This window comes from Choloepus didactylus, chromosome 4, assembly GCF_015220235.1.
Source record: "Choloepus didactylus isolate mChoDid1 chromosome 4, mChoDid1.pri, whole genome shotgun sequence".
Classification (NCBI taxonomy): Eukaryota; Metazoa; Chordata; class Mammalia; order Pilosa; family Megalonychidae; genus Choloepus; species Choloepus didactylus.
The window spans coordinates 137,392,677-137,405,578 of NC_051310.1; the positions used below are offsets into that span (position 1 = coordinate 137,392,677).

Genomic DNA, 12,902 nt, shown 5'->3' on the forward strand with positions numbered 1-12,902 from the left:
TAGCTACCATTTGAGTGTCCGCCCTGAAGCAAGTATTAGGCTAAGCACTTGACATTCACCAACTCATCAGTCTCTGCAACAACCTATAAGGTATGCATCATTTTACAGTTGAGGAAACAATTTCAGCAAGGATGACTTGGCCAATGTTATTGACTTTCATAGTGAAATTGTCTTCTTTCCAGGATAGGAAATAGAGTATAGGTGTAAGTGTTATGGTACAGAATTGATGTTAAATCTGTTTCATAAATCAAAATCTTTCATAGATCAATTTGATGTGAGGCCTCCTATCCTTCACTTACAAGTTTAGAAATAACCTTTCATTATCTTCTATTGTTCTTACCATGTTCCCAATCAAGATTCCCAAATCCTAAGTCAAAGTGGCCCATAAACTGGATTGGTAGCTTACATTTCATACAGTGGCTCCCTGGCAGGTGCTGGCCTTTCAGCTATTCATAATTTACCCTGGAGACACACAGTATGGGGTACAGTAATTATATTGAGACTCCAAACCTTGAGTACTGTTAAGTGCGAGTCAGATGAATGAACAGGGCTCACCACCTAACATCTGCATCTGAACATGTACTCTTTTACACTGATCCTTCACATAGATTCATTAAGGGCTGGGAGTGAGGAAAGTGACACTTTTATTCAGTTATATTCCTATATAGATTTTTCACAATAAAAAATATATGCATTGCACTTAATCCAAGATAAAACTGTGAAAGACAAAATCTTTATTACAATAAATTAATCCAATGAGCATGTCTGAGAAAGCACAAATCAGTTAGTTAAGGCAATAAGAGCTTCTACCACATTGCCCATGTGCTCCCGCAAGCTCCGCTCTGCTGCTGCTCTTGAGATCTCCATCTCTGTCATCTGCAAGAAAAGAATCAATCGTATTACTTAGGACTCCTGCCAGGCATTAATACTGCCACCAAAACAAAGTTTCAGGAAACAACCCAAATCAAGCAAAGAACTTCCCCTACCCCTTCAGTAGTTAGGCACTAATACTCACTATCAGCTCCAGATCTTCTTTCTTGATTGTGACTTTTGCCAACTCCTTCTCCCTGCAAATATTTGTGTATGTTAGTCTTCATTCTCTCCCTCCACCACAGACTCCCAGGAGGGATCATTCCCAGCTGTGCCTTGCAAATAAATGATTCTTGGTAAATATCTGTTGAATGAAAATACAAAATGATTCCCACCCCCTCATCTGATAGTCCCATCCTTTCCACTGGAGTCTTTACAGTAGGCAGCAAGTGTTGCCGAGGCCTTTCCTTCCACTAACAATAGTAAAGCTGTAAATCTTTGGAAGAACGGTACAAATGACTTTAATGACTTTTCTTTTGGAGAGAAAGGCAGGGCTAGGTTCATGAAGACTCACCGCTCCTGTTTGGCTTTCTGCTCCCTGGACCTTCTGTCTCCAATCACCGACATGGCCTATGGTGAAAACAGATCTCAGTTAACTGCCACAAGCTCTGCTACTCGCAATTCTCAATGATCTAAAAAGCCAATACCAGGCGGGTCGTGTATGTACTCGTGATGACAAGTATATCAGGAACCAAGTTCTAGGATTTACTGAATGCTGTGCACCTGAGAGCCACTTGAAGAATCTCCAAGCTCCTCCTAGCTAACTGACAGGCTCCCAGGGGCGTCCGTTTCACTCAGCTTCACCCTCTTGCCTGCCCCCGCCGTCGGGACCGGGATCCAGTCCTGCAGCTCTGGCTTCCAATTACAGCCTCATGGACTCTCCGCTCTTAACCCCACCCAGAAATGCTCCCAGCCGACCTCACCGTCTCCAGATTGGAACTCTGGATCTCCTTCTCCTCCGCATAGTCGGTGACCCGCTCCAGGTCCGCTGCACCACTGTCATGTTTCCGTGGCTTCTCGGGAGGACGCTCCGGGCCGCTAGTCTCAGTCTCCAACTCCAGCTCCACATCCCCTTCCGTCGCCATCTTGATCCCACCGCGCAGCCCCACGGGCCCCGCCCCCTCTCACGATAACTTCCGGTAATTGCGTCTCAGCTTCCGCCTAGTAAGGAGGAGGCGGGGATGCCCTTGGCCACGCCTTCATTAAGCTTGAGCTCTAGAGGCTTCAGTGAGGAAAGCGGTTCCGCTCCTAGGCTTCCAATGGTACGTTTTCTGAGATCTAACCCTGGAGATCTAACCTCCAGACCCTACTGGCCGCGCGTCCTTCCACAGTAGGTCCCAACCGACACCGTTCCCTCTTCCAGTTCACTAGGAACATTCCCCACAGCACGCACCCTGACGATTTCTGTTCAACCTGCATGGATGACATCTAATCCTAAACCAATTAAGAATGCTAATCCACGGGAGGCCAAATATGCAAACTGCTCCTTAATCGTGGGAGAACAGCCGGAGTGGCCCAAGAGATGAGGCTCTGGGGAGAAAATAAATTTTCTCATTTATGACCTGTCCCAGCAAAGCAGCAGTCCGATGGGTTGAGGACAGAAGAAAGCTGCTACTTTCTCATCTACCTTCCACCTGGTGGACCTGGGCCTCGTCCCTGGGACAAGGATGGTGGGTGCAAGGGCAGTCACAGGACCCAGCGCCTCCCCTAGCCTGGCACAGCAGCGCAGCAGAGTCAGCAGTGTTACAGTGAATCCCTCCTATCAGGTGAGCGGGTACTTGGGCAGATAGCCCTTCTTCAAGGGGGCTTTTTCAAGCCTATCTGAAAAATAGGAAGGTAAGGGCTGCTGGAGCTGAGGAGGAAAATGCACGGGAGGCATTCCTTTCCCCTCTGAGGCCCATCTGTTTCTCTTCCCATGTTCCCAGCCAGAGACATTTGTGCTCGGGAAAGGTCAGAGGCCAGGTATGATTTAGGTTTTTAGGAAGGTCTGCTCAACCATGCAGGTAAGCTCTTGTGATGAAAGTCTACAAGTTATCAGTGGAAGGCAATCTTGAGTAGCTTGGAACCAGACAGTATTCTGAGTACCAGGAGGGAAGAAAAGAGAAGGGGAAATTTTCAAATTCAACCTTAATGGGTCAACCTCAACATATAAATTTGAGCCTTTCCTCAGCAAATCTCACCCTGTTGCCCTTCATCTGCTCTACTCCCAGGTGTCCTGCTGTGGCCCTGCTCCCTGTACCAGCTGTACCAGCTGTACCAGCTGCTGCCCCTCTACGTGGCTGCCTCTCACAGAGTCCACTTGTAGCCGGCTATTCTACATCCTTCTGCATGTGGGGGCCTCAGCAGTCTGCTGCCTCCTGTTATCAAGGACAGTAGTTGAAAGGGTCTGGGGCAAGGCACAAGGAGTAAGTGGGAAAGGGCTGGGTTGGAATGTGGGGAAGAATAAAAGGAGAAACCCTGAGATAGACTTAACATTGAAGGGGGTCAAATGAGTGGACATAGTTACCTCTCCATGCCTTTGACTTGTGCTGCCATATCTCACACACATCCTCCCTCTAGATCCAGATGCCCTCAGGGCTGTGTGCCCACCTGCTTGGCCACTCTGATTGCCCAGTGTTCAGCGGCTCTGGGGCTGTGTACCGAGTATGTGCAGGAATTGCCACTTTCCACCTGGTGCAAGCTGTGTTGCTGGTCCACCTAGACTCCCCCACCAGCCCACGGGCACAGCTACATAACAGGTTTGTGTACTATCTGGGGGGACGGGAATACAGGAGAGAAGCAGACAAACTGGGTAATGGAAATTCAAGGATGAAGTAATAGCAATGTGAAAAGACATAAAAACTTGGGTTTCCAAGTCTCTGATTCCTCTGTACTTGCTGTGTGACCATGAGCCAGACACTTAGCCTCTTTCAGCTTCTATCTCTAAAATGGAAATAACAGTAATTATATAACCTTTTGTAAAACATAAAACATTGCCCAGATATTAGTATTTTGATATGTTAGAATGAATTTGGAATAGGCTGCAGCAGGCCCGTTCCCAGTCCCTTCTCACTTAGGACCAGTTCTTCCTTTCCTATACCTTGCTGTTATCTTCTTTCCCCTTTTCCTGTGTTTCTTTGCATTCTCCTTTGCCTTACCCCACAGGCAGTGTTCACTCTATTTTCTCTCTCCCTAACCAGCTTCTGGCTCCTCAAGTTTCTTTTCCTGCTAAGTCTCTGTGCTGCTGCCTTCTGCATCCCTGATGAGCATCTCTTCCCAGGTACTCTCTATCTCACACCCTTATCAGCAGGAGTAAGCTAAAAGGTTTTCTAAGTCAAAAGAGGGCTGGAAGAGGACTAGGAGTAATATAACCACTGGTGCCCATCTTGCAGCCTGGCATTACATTGGCATCTGCGGAGGCTTCACTTTCATCCTGCTACAGTTGGTGCTTATCACAGCCTTTGCCCATTCCTGGAACAAAAACTGGTAAGGGGCACATAACCCTAAGTGTTCTCCCTGGGGAGGTGTCTGCCATTATTAGACCCAGTATAGTAGTCCCAGTAGTTCCCAGTAGTCCCAGAGCATCAAAAAGCTCAGGAATGGAGGTGTTGGACTTCCTCACCTGGATTGTTGCTGATATTCTCGCAAACACTGGGGACTGATGCCTTGACGTGCTGAGCCTTGTCTCAGGGCTGTACCCTATGAAGCTTGTCACTGCAAAGGAGAGGCTAAACCTGCTTACAGTTGTGCCTGAGAGTCTCTCCCTGAGTGCCTCTTTGTTACTCAGATGTGGCCCTCTCTCTCTAACTAAGCCACCTTGGCAGGTGATCTCACTGCTCTCCCCCCATGTGGGACCTGATTCCCAGGGATGTAAATCTCCCTGGCAACACAAGATATGACTCCCGGGGATGGATCTGGACCCGGCATCATGGGATTGAGAACATCTTGACTGAGGGGAATGCGAAATGAAATGAAGTAAAGCTGAGAGATTTCAAATGGAGTCAAGGTCACTGTGGTGGACATTCTTACACACATATCCTAACACTTTTTAGGTTTTAATGTATGAGAATAGCTAGAAGTAAATACCTGAAACTACCAAACTCCAACCCAGTAGCCTTGACTCTTGAAGACGATTGTATAACAACGTAGATTACAAGGGGTGACAGTGTGATTGTGAAACCTTGTGGATCGCACTCCCTTTATCCAGTGTATGGAAGGATGAGTATATAAATGGAGACAGTACTAAATGAAAAATAGGGTGGAATAGGGGGGATGATTTGGGTGTTCTTTTCATTTTTTTTTTTATTCTTGTTCTGATTCTTTCTGGTGTAAGGAGAGTGTTCAAAAATAGACTGGGGTGATGAATGCACAACTATATGATGGTACTGTGAGCAGCTGATTGTACACCATGGATGACTGTGTGGTATGTGAATATATCTCAATAAAAAAAAAAAGTTCAAGAATGATGACTCTGTGGGCCCAGTTGGATGGGTAGTCACACCAATCTTCTGGGAGAAGGGGAATAGTCAGTAATAGGCAGAGTTGTTACTATAAGCCATTGCTCACCTCCCACCTTTAGGCAGACAGGTGCAGCCCAAGACTGCAGCTGGTTCCTGGCAATGCTGCTGGCCACCGTGGGCTTCTACAGCATGGCAGGTGTGGGAGCTGTGCTCCTGTTCCACCACTACACACATCCGGCTGCCTGCCTGCTCAACAAAATGCTGCTTGGTCTGCACCTTAGTTTCTGTGGGCTCATCTCCATCCTCTCCATCACCCCCTGCGTCCGCTTCAGTGGGTACATCTCTACAACATTCTAGATTTTGGGGGGTTTTAGTTTAGCAAATTTTATTAGCCTCTCTAATCTCAATCCAAAAATCCAGTTAAAAAAACACTGTCTGCTTTCCCCAAAGGGTAGGAATGCATAAGTGGAGGAAATTACTACCTGTAAACTAAAGCAATGATTCCCATTCTCCCCAGAGCAACCCCACTCTGGTCTTCTACAAGCCTCTATCATCAGCTGCTATATCATGTATCTGACCTTCTCTGCACTGTCCAGCCGTCCTCCAGAGAGAGGTAAGGCCTGGACTCGTGTTCAAACCTTAAAACCTTTTTTGCTTCTGCTAAATACTCAGCTCCTTGTTCTTACAACCCTTCTCTATTGTTCCTTCTCAGTAATCCTTGAAGGACAGAATCACACCCTGTGCCTGCCAAGCCTAAGTAACATGGCACACCAGACACCAGACACCAACCTGGCTCTGTTGAGTGCTGGCATTATGTATGCTTGTGTGCTTTTTTCTTGGTGCGTAAAGGTATGAAGGGAACAGGATATGAAAGGAGGAAGGATAACCAAAGGGACAATAGGGATGGTCGGAATGTCTGGGCCCATGATTTATTTAGACTATAAACTTTAGAACAAGACTAGAGTGAGGAAAACTCGCCATGAACAGGGACAATTACTAAGAATAGCACTTTGTCAGATGATCTGTATGAGGTAAGGGTGGGGCAAGGGAGAAACAACATGAGAACAAACCATGTGTGCCAACATCTAGGGCCCTCATGTGAAGATTTCTAAATCCCTGCAAGCTGTGAATAAATCTTTGGAGAACGAGGCTCAGGAATAATCAGTACCCTTCTGAGGGTTACCAGTAGGACCAGCTGACAATAAATGCCCCCAGGCAATCCTTCCTGCTATTTGACTGGACCTGCTTGAGATCTGTCTTCTCTTTTCAGTAATGAGGCTTCCTACTTGGCTGAGGTATTTGGGCCTTTGTGGATCATCAAGATTTATAGCTATGAGTTCCAGGTGAGGATAGAGAGCTCAATAATACCAAGTCCCCCTTCTCCCAACACACCTACAGACAGACAGACAGACACACACACACACACACCCTACCAACCTCTACCCAGAATGCTCAGATTCTAGCTGCTATTTCCTTTTATTGAATACCCACAATGTGCTAAGCACTGTGCTAGATACTTTACATACATAATCTCATTTAATTTAATCCTCACAACAACCCTGTGAGGTAGGTATTTGCTCCATTTCACAAATGGAGAAATCGAGGCACAGAAGATTAAACATCTTACCAACGATCCCAAAGCCAGTTATATGCTAGAGCTGGAATTTGAACCCATGTCTCTACACTTTTACACCAGACTCAACTTTTCAATGAAAGGGAGTTTCCTAGATTACCACCCTCATGTTCTTTGCAGTAATTCCAAAACATGCTGCCTTCTGTTTTTTGCAGAAGCCCTCACTCTGTTTCTGCTGCCCTAAAACAGTGAAGCCAGAGGAAGGTGAGTGTCAAGTGAGAATCCATAAGAAATGGTAGAGTGCCAAAGATACCTCAAGAGCCTCCAGGAAAGCAGCTGGGGGAAGAGGGAAGAGGTGTTTCAGCAGCACTGCTCCCAGCAGCCCTTCCCTCTCTTCAGGGCCAAGGGGTGAGGCTGCCAGGCCAGCTGACCAAGGGACCCCTCCACCTCCTCCAGTGCAAGCCCAGCATCTTTCCTATAGCTATTCTGCCTTCCACTTTGTCTTCTTCCTTGCATCACTCTACGTCATGGTTACCCTTACCAACTGGTTCAGGTAGGATGGAGGTAGGCCTAGAACACTCTCCTCAAAACTTAACTATTTTAGGGAAAGAGCAATTTAAGGCTACTCCTAAGGGTTCTCAGGAGATACACATGGGTCTGCAATAATCTTTGGGTGGGAAGGTTAAGACAGAAATAAAAGCTGAGCTGCTGCATATTTTCTAACCAGAGCCTTTGCTTCCACAGCTATGAGGGAGCAGAATTAGAAAAGACCTTCACCAGGGGTAGCTGGGCTACCTTCTGGGTCAAGGTTGCCTCATGCTGGGCCTGTGTACTCCTCTATTTGGGGCTGCTACTGGGACCACTCTGCTGGGGACCCCAGCCCCCTTCTATCTTCAGACAACACTGTCATCGCATCAGTATCACCAAATAACCAATAGCCTCCAGTCTAGGTACTTTTAACAAGCTGGAGTTCCCTTGAGGGTCCTTAGTCTTGGCTCAGGGGAGCTGTCAAGCCCAGATCACAACCCCAAGGACACAACACGCAGTTATTCCCTTTAAGCTGAAGTCAGTACTATGTCTGAAGTGGAAGTGATCACACACCCTAATACCCTGACAGCCTATCTGACTCTCTGAAGTTCCCAATATGTCTTCATCTCAACTCAAGAGCCTAACTCCCAAGATCTGTGGATCCCAGCAGACAGTGTGGCACCAGCCCTTTCCTGGTTCTGGAGCTGGAGGTGAGGGCAGGGAAAGACCAACAGGGACTGAAGAGTTGGCTTAACCCTTGGAGATAAAAGGAAAATAAGCAGTTTGGCCCTAGGCACAGGGATATAAGAAGTCCAGATTCAAAGAACAAACCAAGGACAGGAAGAAAGGAGTACAGGGGCTACCCCAGGTTTTAATTCTAAGGTCAAGGAAGTCGGAAGACAAAATCCACTCTCATTCCATAAAGAATGACAGAACAAAAGAGAATGTGAATACTTGAGAATAGTTGACCATGGGAAATCAGTAAGCACCAGAATTTTTGAGCCAACTTTCAAGCAAGCAGGAGACTGAAGAAGAATAAGGAAGAGGGGCATAAACTTAAGTCTAGCCTTCCCTCTTAGGCTCTCAACTCAATTCTTGGGATGGTGTTCAAGGTCTGGGTGGGGAACAAAAATCGCAGAAAAGAAGTTCCTACAATTCTTAAAAGAATTCCTCTATCACATTCCAAGTTACTTGACCAGTTGTAGTACAATAAAGGTTTCTTCTGTGATGCTTTATTTATCAGTCTATATATCACAACCTTTTAGAAGTCTAAAGTTCTCTCCCCTTTTGGTGGGAAAGGGCAGCCATTCCTCCATCCCCATCCCCCCCAAATCCCCAGTCAAACCAGGCGCTCAAGGAATTACAAAGCTACTTTTAATACTTTGGGGTGTGCCCCACAGGAATAAAAAACACTGGGAAGGGATAGCCCCCTCACCCCCAGGAGTGGCCCAGGGGGAGAGAGGCTACCTGAGGGGAAGGAAGCACAAAAGGGACCCGCTGCAGATTCAGGGCAAAGGGACTGCCATCGGTGCTGGGACCTGTGAGCTCTACAGGAGGAAACGCGAGCGTGGTGGGATTGGCTCCAGGCACACAGGCGGAGGGCAAGAGGGTTGGACACGAAGCCACAAAGCTACTTGGGTTCCTCCTTCTTCTCGTTTGCCTTTTTCTGCTTCTGCTGCATGATCTCCGAGTCCCTGGGGGTAGAGATGACGGGGCACTGGGAGGTACCAGAGGGCAAAAAGGACAAGATGCAGGGGGGTGAAGGGCACAAAGGGTAAGATGGAACTAGATGGGACAAAGTTCAGCATGTGGCTGCTGTATTCCCACCCTAGGAGAACGAGAGGAAGAGAGCTGAGGCTCAAAGGGCAAACAGTCCCCATATGGCTGTTGCCCAAAGGGTCAGAAGTCTGGCCATACAGGCCCAAGGTTTTCTGCTCTCTGTTCTGTGCTGAGTACCACACCCAGCAACACCAGTGAGAAGGTTGAGAAGGGAGGAGAAACAAAGAAAAGGAGGGCAAACGTACCCAGCTCTCACAACCCCAACTGTATCTGAAATGTGAAGCTCCTTGCCTTTGCCCTTAACATGGTCAGATCCAGGGGCACCCAGATATCAGACTGAGGGTAAGCACCCGCCCAGTCCCTTCCTGTAAGGCCATGAGCTAACAATCTGGAGGGAGGGGAGGAAATCAAACCCTAGAGGAAGCAATGCACTCTGCCCCTCACGAGCAGCCCAGACACAAGCCCTGAGATACCTCTCTTTCCTGGTACAACCCTTGGTCTAACCCAGGTCTCCTCCCTCCCCACCCCTCCCTGGGGCTACCTCTGTTTGCGGGCAGCAGCAGAAAGCCCATCATCTCGGCGCTTTCCCTTAACCGAGTCGCTCTGCTTTTTCATGTTTTTCTGGCGGGCGAGCTCGCGCTGGTTACCGCCTAAAGAAAGAAGGTAAAAGGTGAGACGTGGAGGGCCGCTCTGGTCACACACACCAGCGACCCTCCTCCGTGACTCCGGACACCAGGAGGGTGTCACACCGGCCCATCTCGGGGTCTGGGCTGTTCATGTGGGGGGAGAGAGGAATGGCTAAGGTGCCACAGGGCAGGTCAAATCGGGAGGAGGGCGGGCGGAGGAAGGACGCTGCCGAGAAGCTTGCAAGAGGCATGCTCTGAGTTTCGGAGAGGCGTAAGAGCCTAAAAAGCTGGTGGTGTGTATTTGGACGGGTCGAGCCTCTATGGGGGAGGGGCTAGGGCCTGGAGTAGTGGGCTCTGAGCCTATCACAGCGGCTTCTCCGCACACCGCGGAAGGTCGGGGACAGTCTATGCCCAACCCGGGGCAGGAAGGTCTCGAGAAGTGGAGATGGGCGACTTAATTTCCGGACTCTGAGGTGTGGGTCGCTAAGGAGCGCTCCCAGAGAAAGGTCAGTGGGGAAGCTACGGCGAAGTCAATGCCGGCAGCTGGGCGGTCATAGTTAGGGCGGACAGGAAGCGAAGGGCAAGAGGAGAGGGTCTCAGTGCTCACGGGTCATGGCGACGGCAGCGGCTCCGGCCTGCCTCCGTTGCGTCCCCTCGTTCCGTCCAACGTTGCAGGCCCCGCCCCCTTCTCTCAACGTAATGAAACCGTCCCTTTCCTCCCCGCCCCTCCGCGCCCCGGCGCCGGCTCCTATTGGGCAGGAAGAAGCACGTGGGGCCGCGGGCCACGCTGGAGTCCGGGCGAATAAGGGGTGGAGGTTTGCAGGCCAAGCGCGCAACGTGAGGCGGAGCTTCCCCAGCGAGGCGTTGGGTCTGACCGGGGGAAACTAGGCCGGTCGCGTGGGCAGGCTGGTGATGGAGGGGTGCGGCTGGCGATGTGGCGCTCCCAGAAGCACGAGCACGTGACCAGGCAGAGTGACCTCATGCGGGGACGGCTTGGGGCACAGACAAACTTGCCCAAAGAGAAAGAGCGGGGCGGGGCAGGGGGCGGAGCCGAGATGCCTCAGCCAGTTATGTGTTATCAGCTCTCTGGGACTAAACTTGGCGGTGTTATTTAGGATCCCCCACAACCATTTATTTGGAAACTGGTGTCCATAATCTCACGTAAAATCTTGGACAAACTGAATTTCACCATACCCTCCTCCAACCAAATTGTTCCCCTTAACTAAGCAACACCACTATAGAAATTCAGAGCCACAGCTGGTACATCCTAAAACTTTGGACCTGTTCACTTCTCCACAGAAACTTGAAATGGGAAAATGCAGTAGCATGAAAGTATTGGGCCCCAAAACCACAAATTGTGGAGTTGGATCAGGGGCTAAGAAATTGAAAATGCACACAGTATGTCCATTTCTCCCTCTGGTTGTTTCCCGCTGGACTACACCAGTCACTCCTGGTTTGTAAGAGGCAGCTGAAGATGTCCGGAAGCTAAGACTTCCTACAGAACTCAGTCTTTCAGCTGTACTATTCTTCTGTTTACAAGACTCCCCATTAGTCCCAAGGAATCCACTGGATAAAGGAGAAATACTTAACGAAACATTATCGCAGGAAAGGATTGGTTGTAAATTTTAACTTGGGGTTCTCTTCAGCTAGTACCCATAGCAGAACCAAACTGAGACTGGAACTTCAAACGGACATCCGCCTCAACATAGAGCTGATCCAGGGCCAATAAAGCTCAGTCAACACTGTCCTCAAGATGTTTGTCATGCCCAAGTATCACCTGAGCTACCTATTACTCACTTAATATGTTTGTAAATCAGTTTTAAATAAAGAATTCAAATAAAACTTTATACTCCTATAATTTAAAAGCAGCATCACTTGTCCACAAATAGAAACTGTAAAAATAAATATGACTTAAATAAAATATATTAAATTTTTCCAAAATGTTGTAATTGTCAAAGGTGCTGAGGCTGGGCCTGCCCTCTCTTTCTTAATAAATGGAAATTAACAAGTGTTTGAGAGGTAATAAGGCATTAGCCTTCCAAACTAAAGCTTTCTCTTGACATAATCAGAAGATTGAAAAGCAATTAATTTCTTACTTTCAATGTTATTTAATGCTGTGCCTCTATACTACGTACCTACAATTATTTCTCATACCACCAGTAGTACACATCCCACCCTTTGGCACATACCAGATGTAATAGATCAATAGTGGTGACACGCATAATGTACAAATCCTGACTCTGTTACCTATTTGATTTCTGATTTTGGACCCCTGTTTCTCCATGCTTCAATTACTTTATATGAAAAACGAGACTAATACTACCCCCTCAGTGTTGTGGAAATGGTTAAAATAGATAATTCAGTATAAGGACTTGGGCTGTAATAGGCATTCAGTTCATGTAATACCCTCCTCTACCCCCCTTCTTCAAGTCCTAAAGCTTCTTCTTCCTCTCCAAATCCCCCTATTCTTCTGTAGCAACCAGTCCCCAAGATGGCCCCCAATGATCCCTCCCTCCTGGTATTCATGTTCCTGAGAAGTCCCATCTCACTTTGAATTAAGGGTCATCTGTGTGACCAATAGAATATGGCAGAAGAGATGGTATGTCACTTCTGATGTTATGTTTAAAAAGACAGTGTGGCTTCTCCTTTGCTATCTGTGTGGGATGACTGGCTCTAGGAGAAGCCAGCAGCCATGTCAAGAGGAAAGGCTCACAAGGTGGGGAACTGAGGCCTCTTGCTGATAGCTACATGACAGAGCTTAGAGGTGAATCCTCCAACCCCCATTAAGTCTTCAGATGACTGCAACCTCATGAGAGGTTCTGAGCCAGAACCACCAAATAAGCCCCTTCTGGATTCATAACCCACAAAAATTGAGAAATAATAAATAATTGTCATTTAAGTCCACTAAGTTTGGCTATTATGCAGCAATAGATAAGTAATACACCTTCCCATCCACAGCCTAACCCACTCCTTTACAGACCTCTGACAAAGATTCAGACTTTGAGTAAAGAAGAACACTCTTCTTAGGGTCTATCCTTTCCTTCTCCTCACTGTGGTTTCAGAGTTGGAGGGGTTTAGATGAAAATG

General features: G+C 47.9%; 3 protein-coding genes across 5 annotated transcripts; 1 reads left to right on the forward strand and 2 right to left on the reverse strand.

Annotated features, from left to right (window-relative positions):
- Positions 1 to 704: 704 nt before the first annotated feature.
- Positions 705 to 2,426, reverse strand: HYPK (huntingtin interacting protein K). Its single transcript, XM_037834116.1, has 4 exons — positions 1,794 to 2,426; positions 1,385 to 1,440; positions 1,016 to 1,067; positions 705 to 876 (listed from the first exon to the last, which is right to left on the reverse strand). Exons 1-4 carry the CDS (start codon positions 1,953 to 1,955, stop codon positions 781 to 783), a joined length of 366 nt encoding a protein of 121 aa, XP_037690044.1. The 5' UTR covers positions 1,956 to 2,426; the 3' UTR covers positions 705 to 780.
- SERINC4 (serine incorporator 4) lies at positions 2,067 to 7,039 on the forward strand. Of its 2 annotated transcripts, XM_037834114.1 has the most exons (10): positions 2,067 to 2,132; positions 2,442 to 2,636; positions 3,081 to 3,275; positions 3,430 to 3,608; positions 4,050 to 4,129; positions 4,242 to 4,335; positions 5,429 to 5,640; positions 5,827 to 5,922; positions 6,022 to 6,148; positions 6,580 to 7,039. In XM_037834114.1, the coding sequence occupies exons 2-10, from the start codon at positions 2,538 to 2,540 to the stop codon at positions 6,770 to 6,772; spliced, it is 1,275 nt and encodes a 424-aa protein (XP_037690042.1). In that variant the 5' UTR covers positions 2,067 to 2,132; positions 2,442 to 2,537; the 3' UTR covers positions 6,773 to 7,039. The 2 variants fall into 2 exon arrangements, with proteins under 2 accessions (XP_037690042.1, XP_037690043.1); XM_037834115.1 differs by lacking the exon at positions 6,580 to 7,039 and having other exon boundaries at positions 5,429 to 5,644; positions 6,022 to 6,133.
- A 1,723-nt stretch (positions 7,040 to 8,762) lies between these two features.
- Positions 8,763 to 10,514, reverse strand: SERF2 (small EDRK-rich factor 2). 2 transcript variants are annotated; one of them, XM_037834118.1, is made up of 3 exons: positions 10,423 to 10,514; positions 9,731 to 9,839; positions 8,763 to 9,127 (listed from the first exon to the last, which is right to left on the reverse strand). In XM_037834118.1, the coding sequence occupies exons 1-3, from the start codon at positions 10,427 to 10,429 to the stop codon at positions 8,842 to 8,844; spliced, it is 402 nt and encodes a 133-aa protein (XP_037690046.1). In that variant the 5' UTR covers positions 10,430 to 10,514; the 3' UTR covers positions 8,763 to 8,841. The 2 variants fall into 2 exon arrangements, with proteins under 2 accessions (XP_037690046.1, XP_037690045.1); XM_037834117.1 differs by having other exon boundaries at positions 8,908 to 9,104.
- Positions 10,515 to 12,902: the final 2,388 nt, after the last annotated feature.

What these genes read in the sequence shown, in the direction of transcription:
- SERINC4 (XM_037834114.1), top strand. Translation starts at nt 2,538, where the DNA reads ATGGTGGGTGCAAGGGCAGTCACAGGACCCAGCGCCTCCCCTAGCCTG. An exon ending in TCTGGGGCAAGGCACAAGGA is followed by an intron (nt 3,276 to 3,429) that starts GTAAGTGGGAAA and finishes TCCTCCCTCTAG; the next exon opens with ATCCAGATGCCCTCAGGGCT. An exon ending in CGGGCACAGCTACATAACAG is followed by an intron (nt 3,609 to 4,049) that starts GTTTGTGTACTA and finishes CTCCCTAACCAG; the next exon opens with CTTCTGGCTCCTCAAGTTTC.
- SERF2 (XM_037834118.1), bottom strand. An exon ending in GCTGCTGCCCGCAAACAGAG is followed by an intron (nt 9,128 to 9,730) that starts GTAGCCCCAGGG and finishes GGTACCTCCCAG; the next exon opens with TGCCCCGTCATCTCTACCCC.
- HYPK (XM_037834116.1), bottom strand. Translation starts at nt 1,955, where the DNA reads ATGGCGACGGAAGGGGATGTGGAGCTGGAGTTGGAGACTGAGACTAGC. An exon ending in AGAGTTCCAATCTGGAGACG is followed by an intron (nt 1,441 to 1,793) that starts GTGAGGTCGGCT and finishes TTTTCACCATAG; the next exon opens with GCCATGTCGGTGATTGGAGA. An exon ending in CAGAAAGCCAAACAGGAGCG is followed by an intron (nt 1,068 to 1,384) that starts GTGAGTCTTCAT and finishes AAATATTTGCAG; the next exon opens with GGAGAAGGAGTTGGCAAAAG.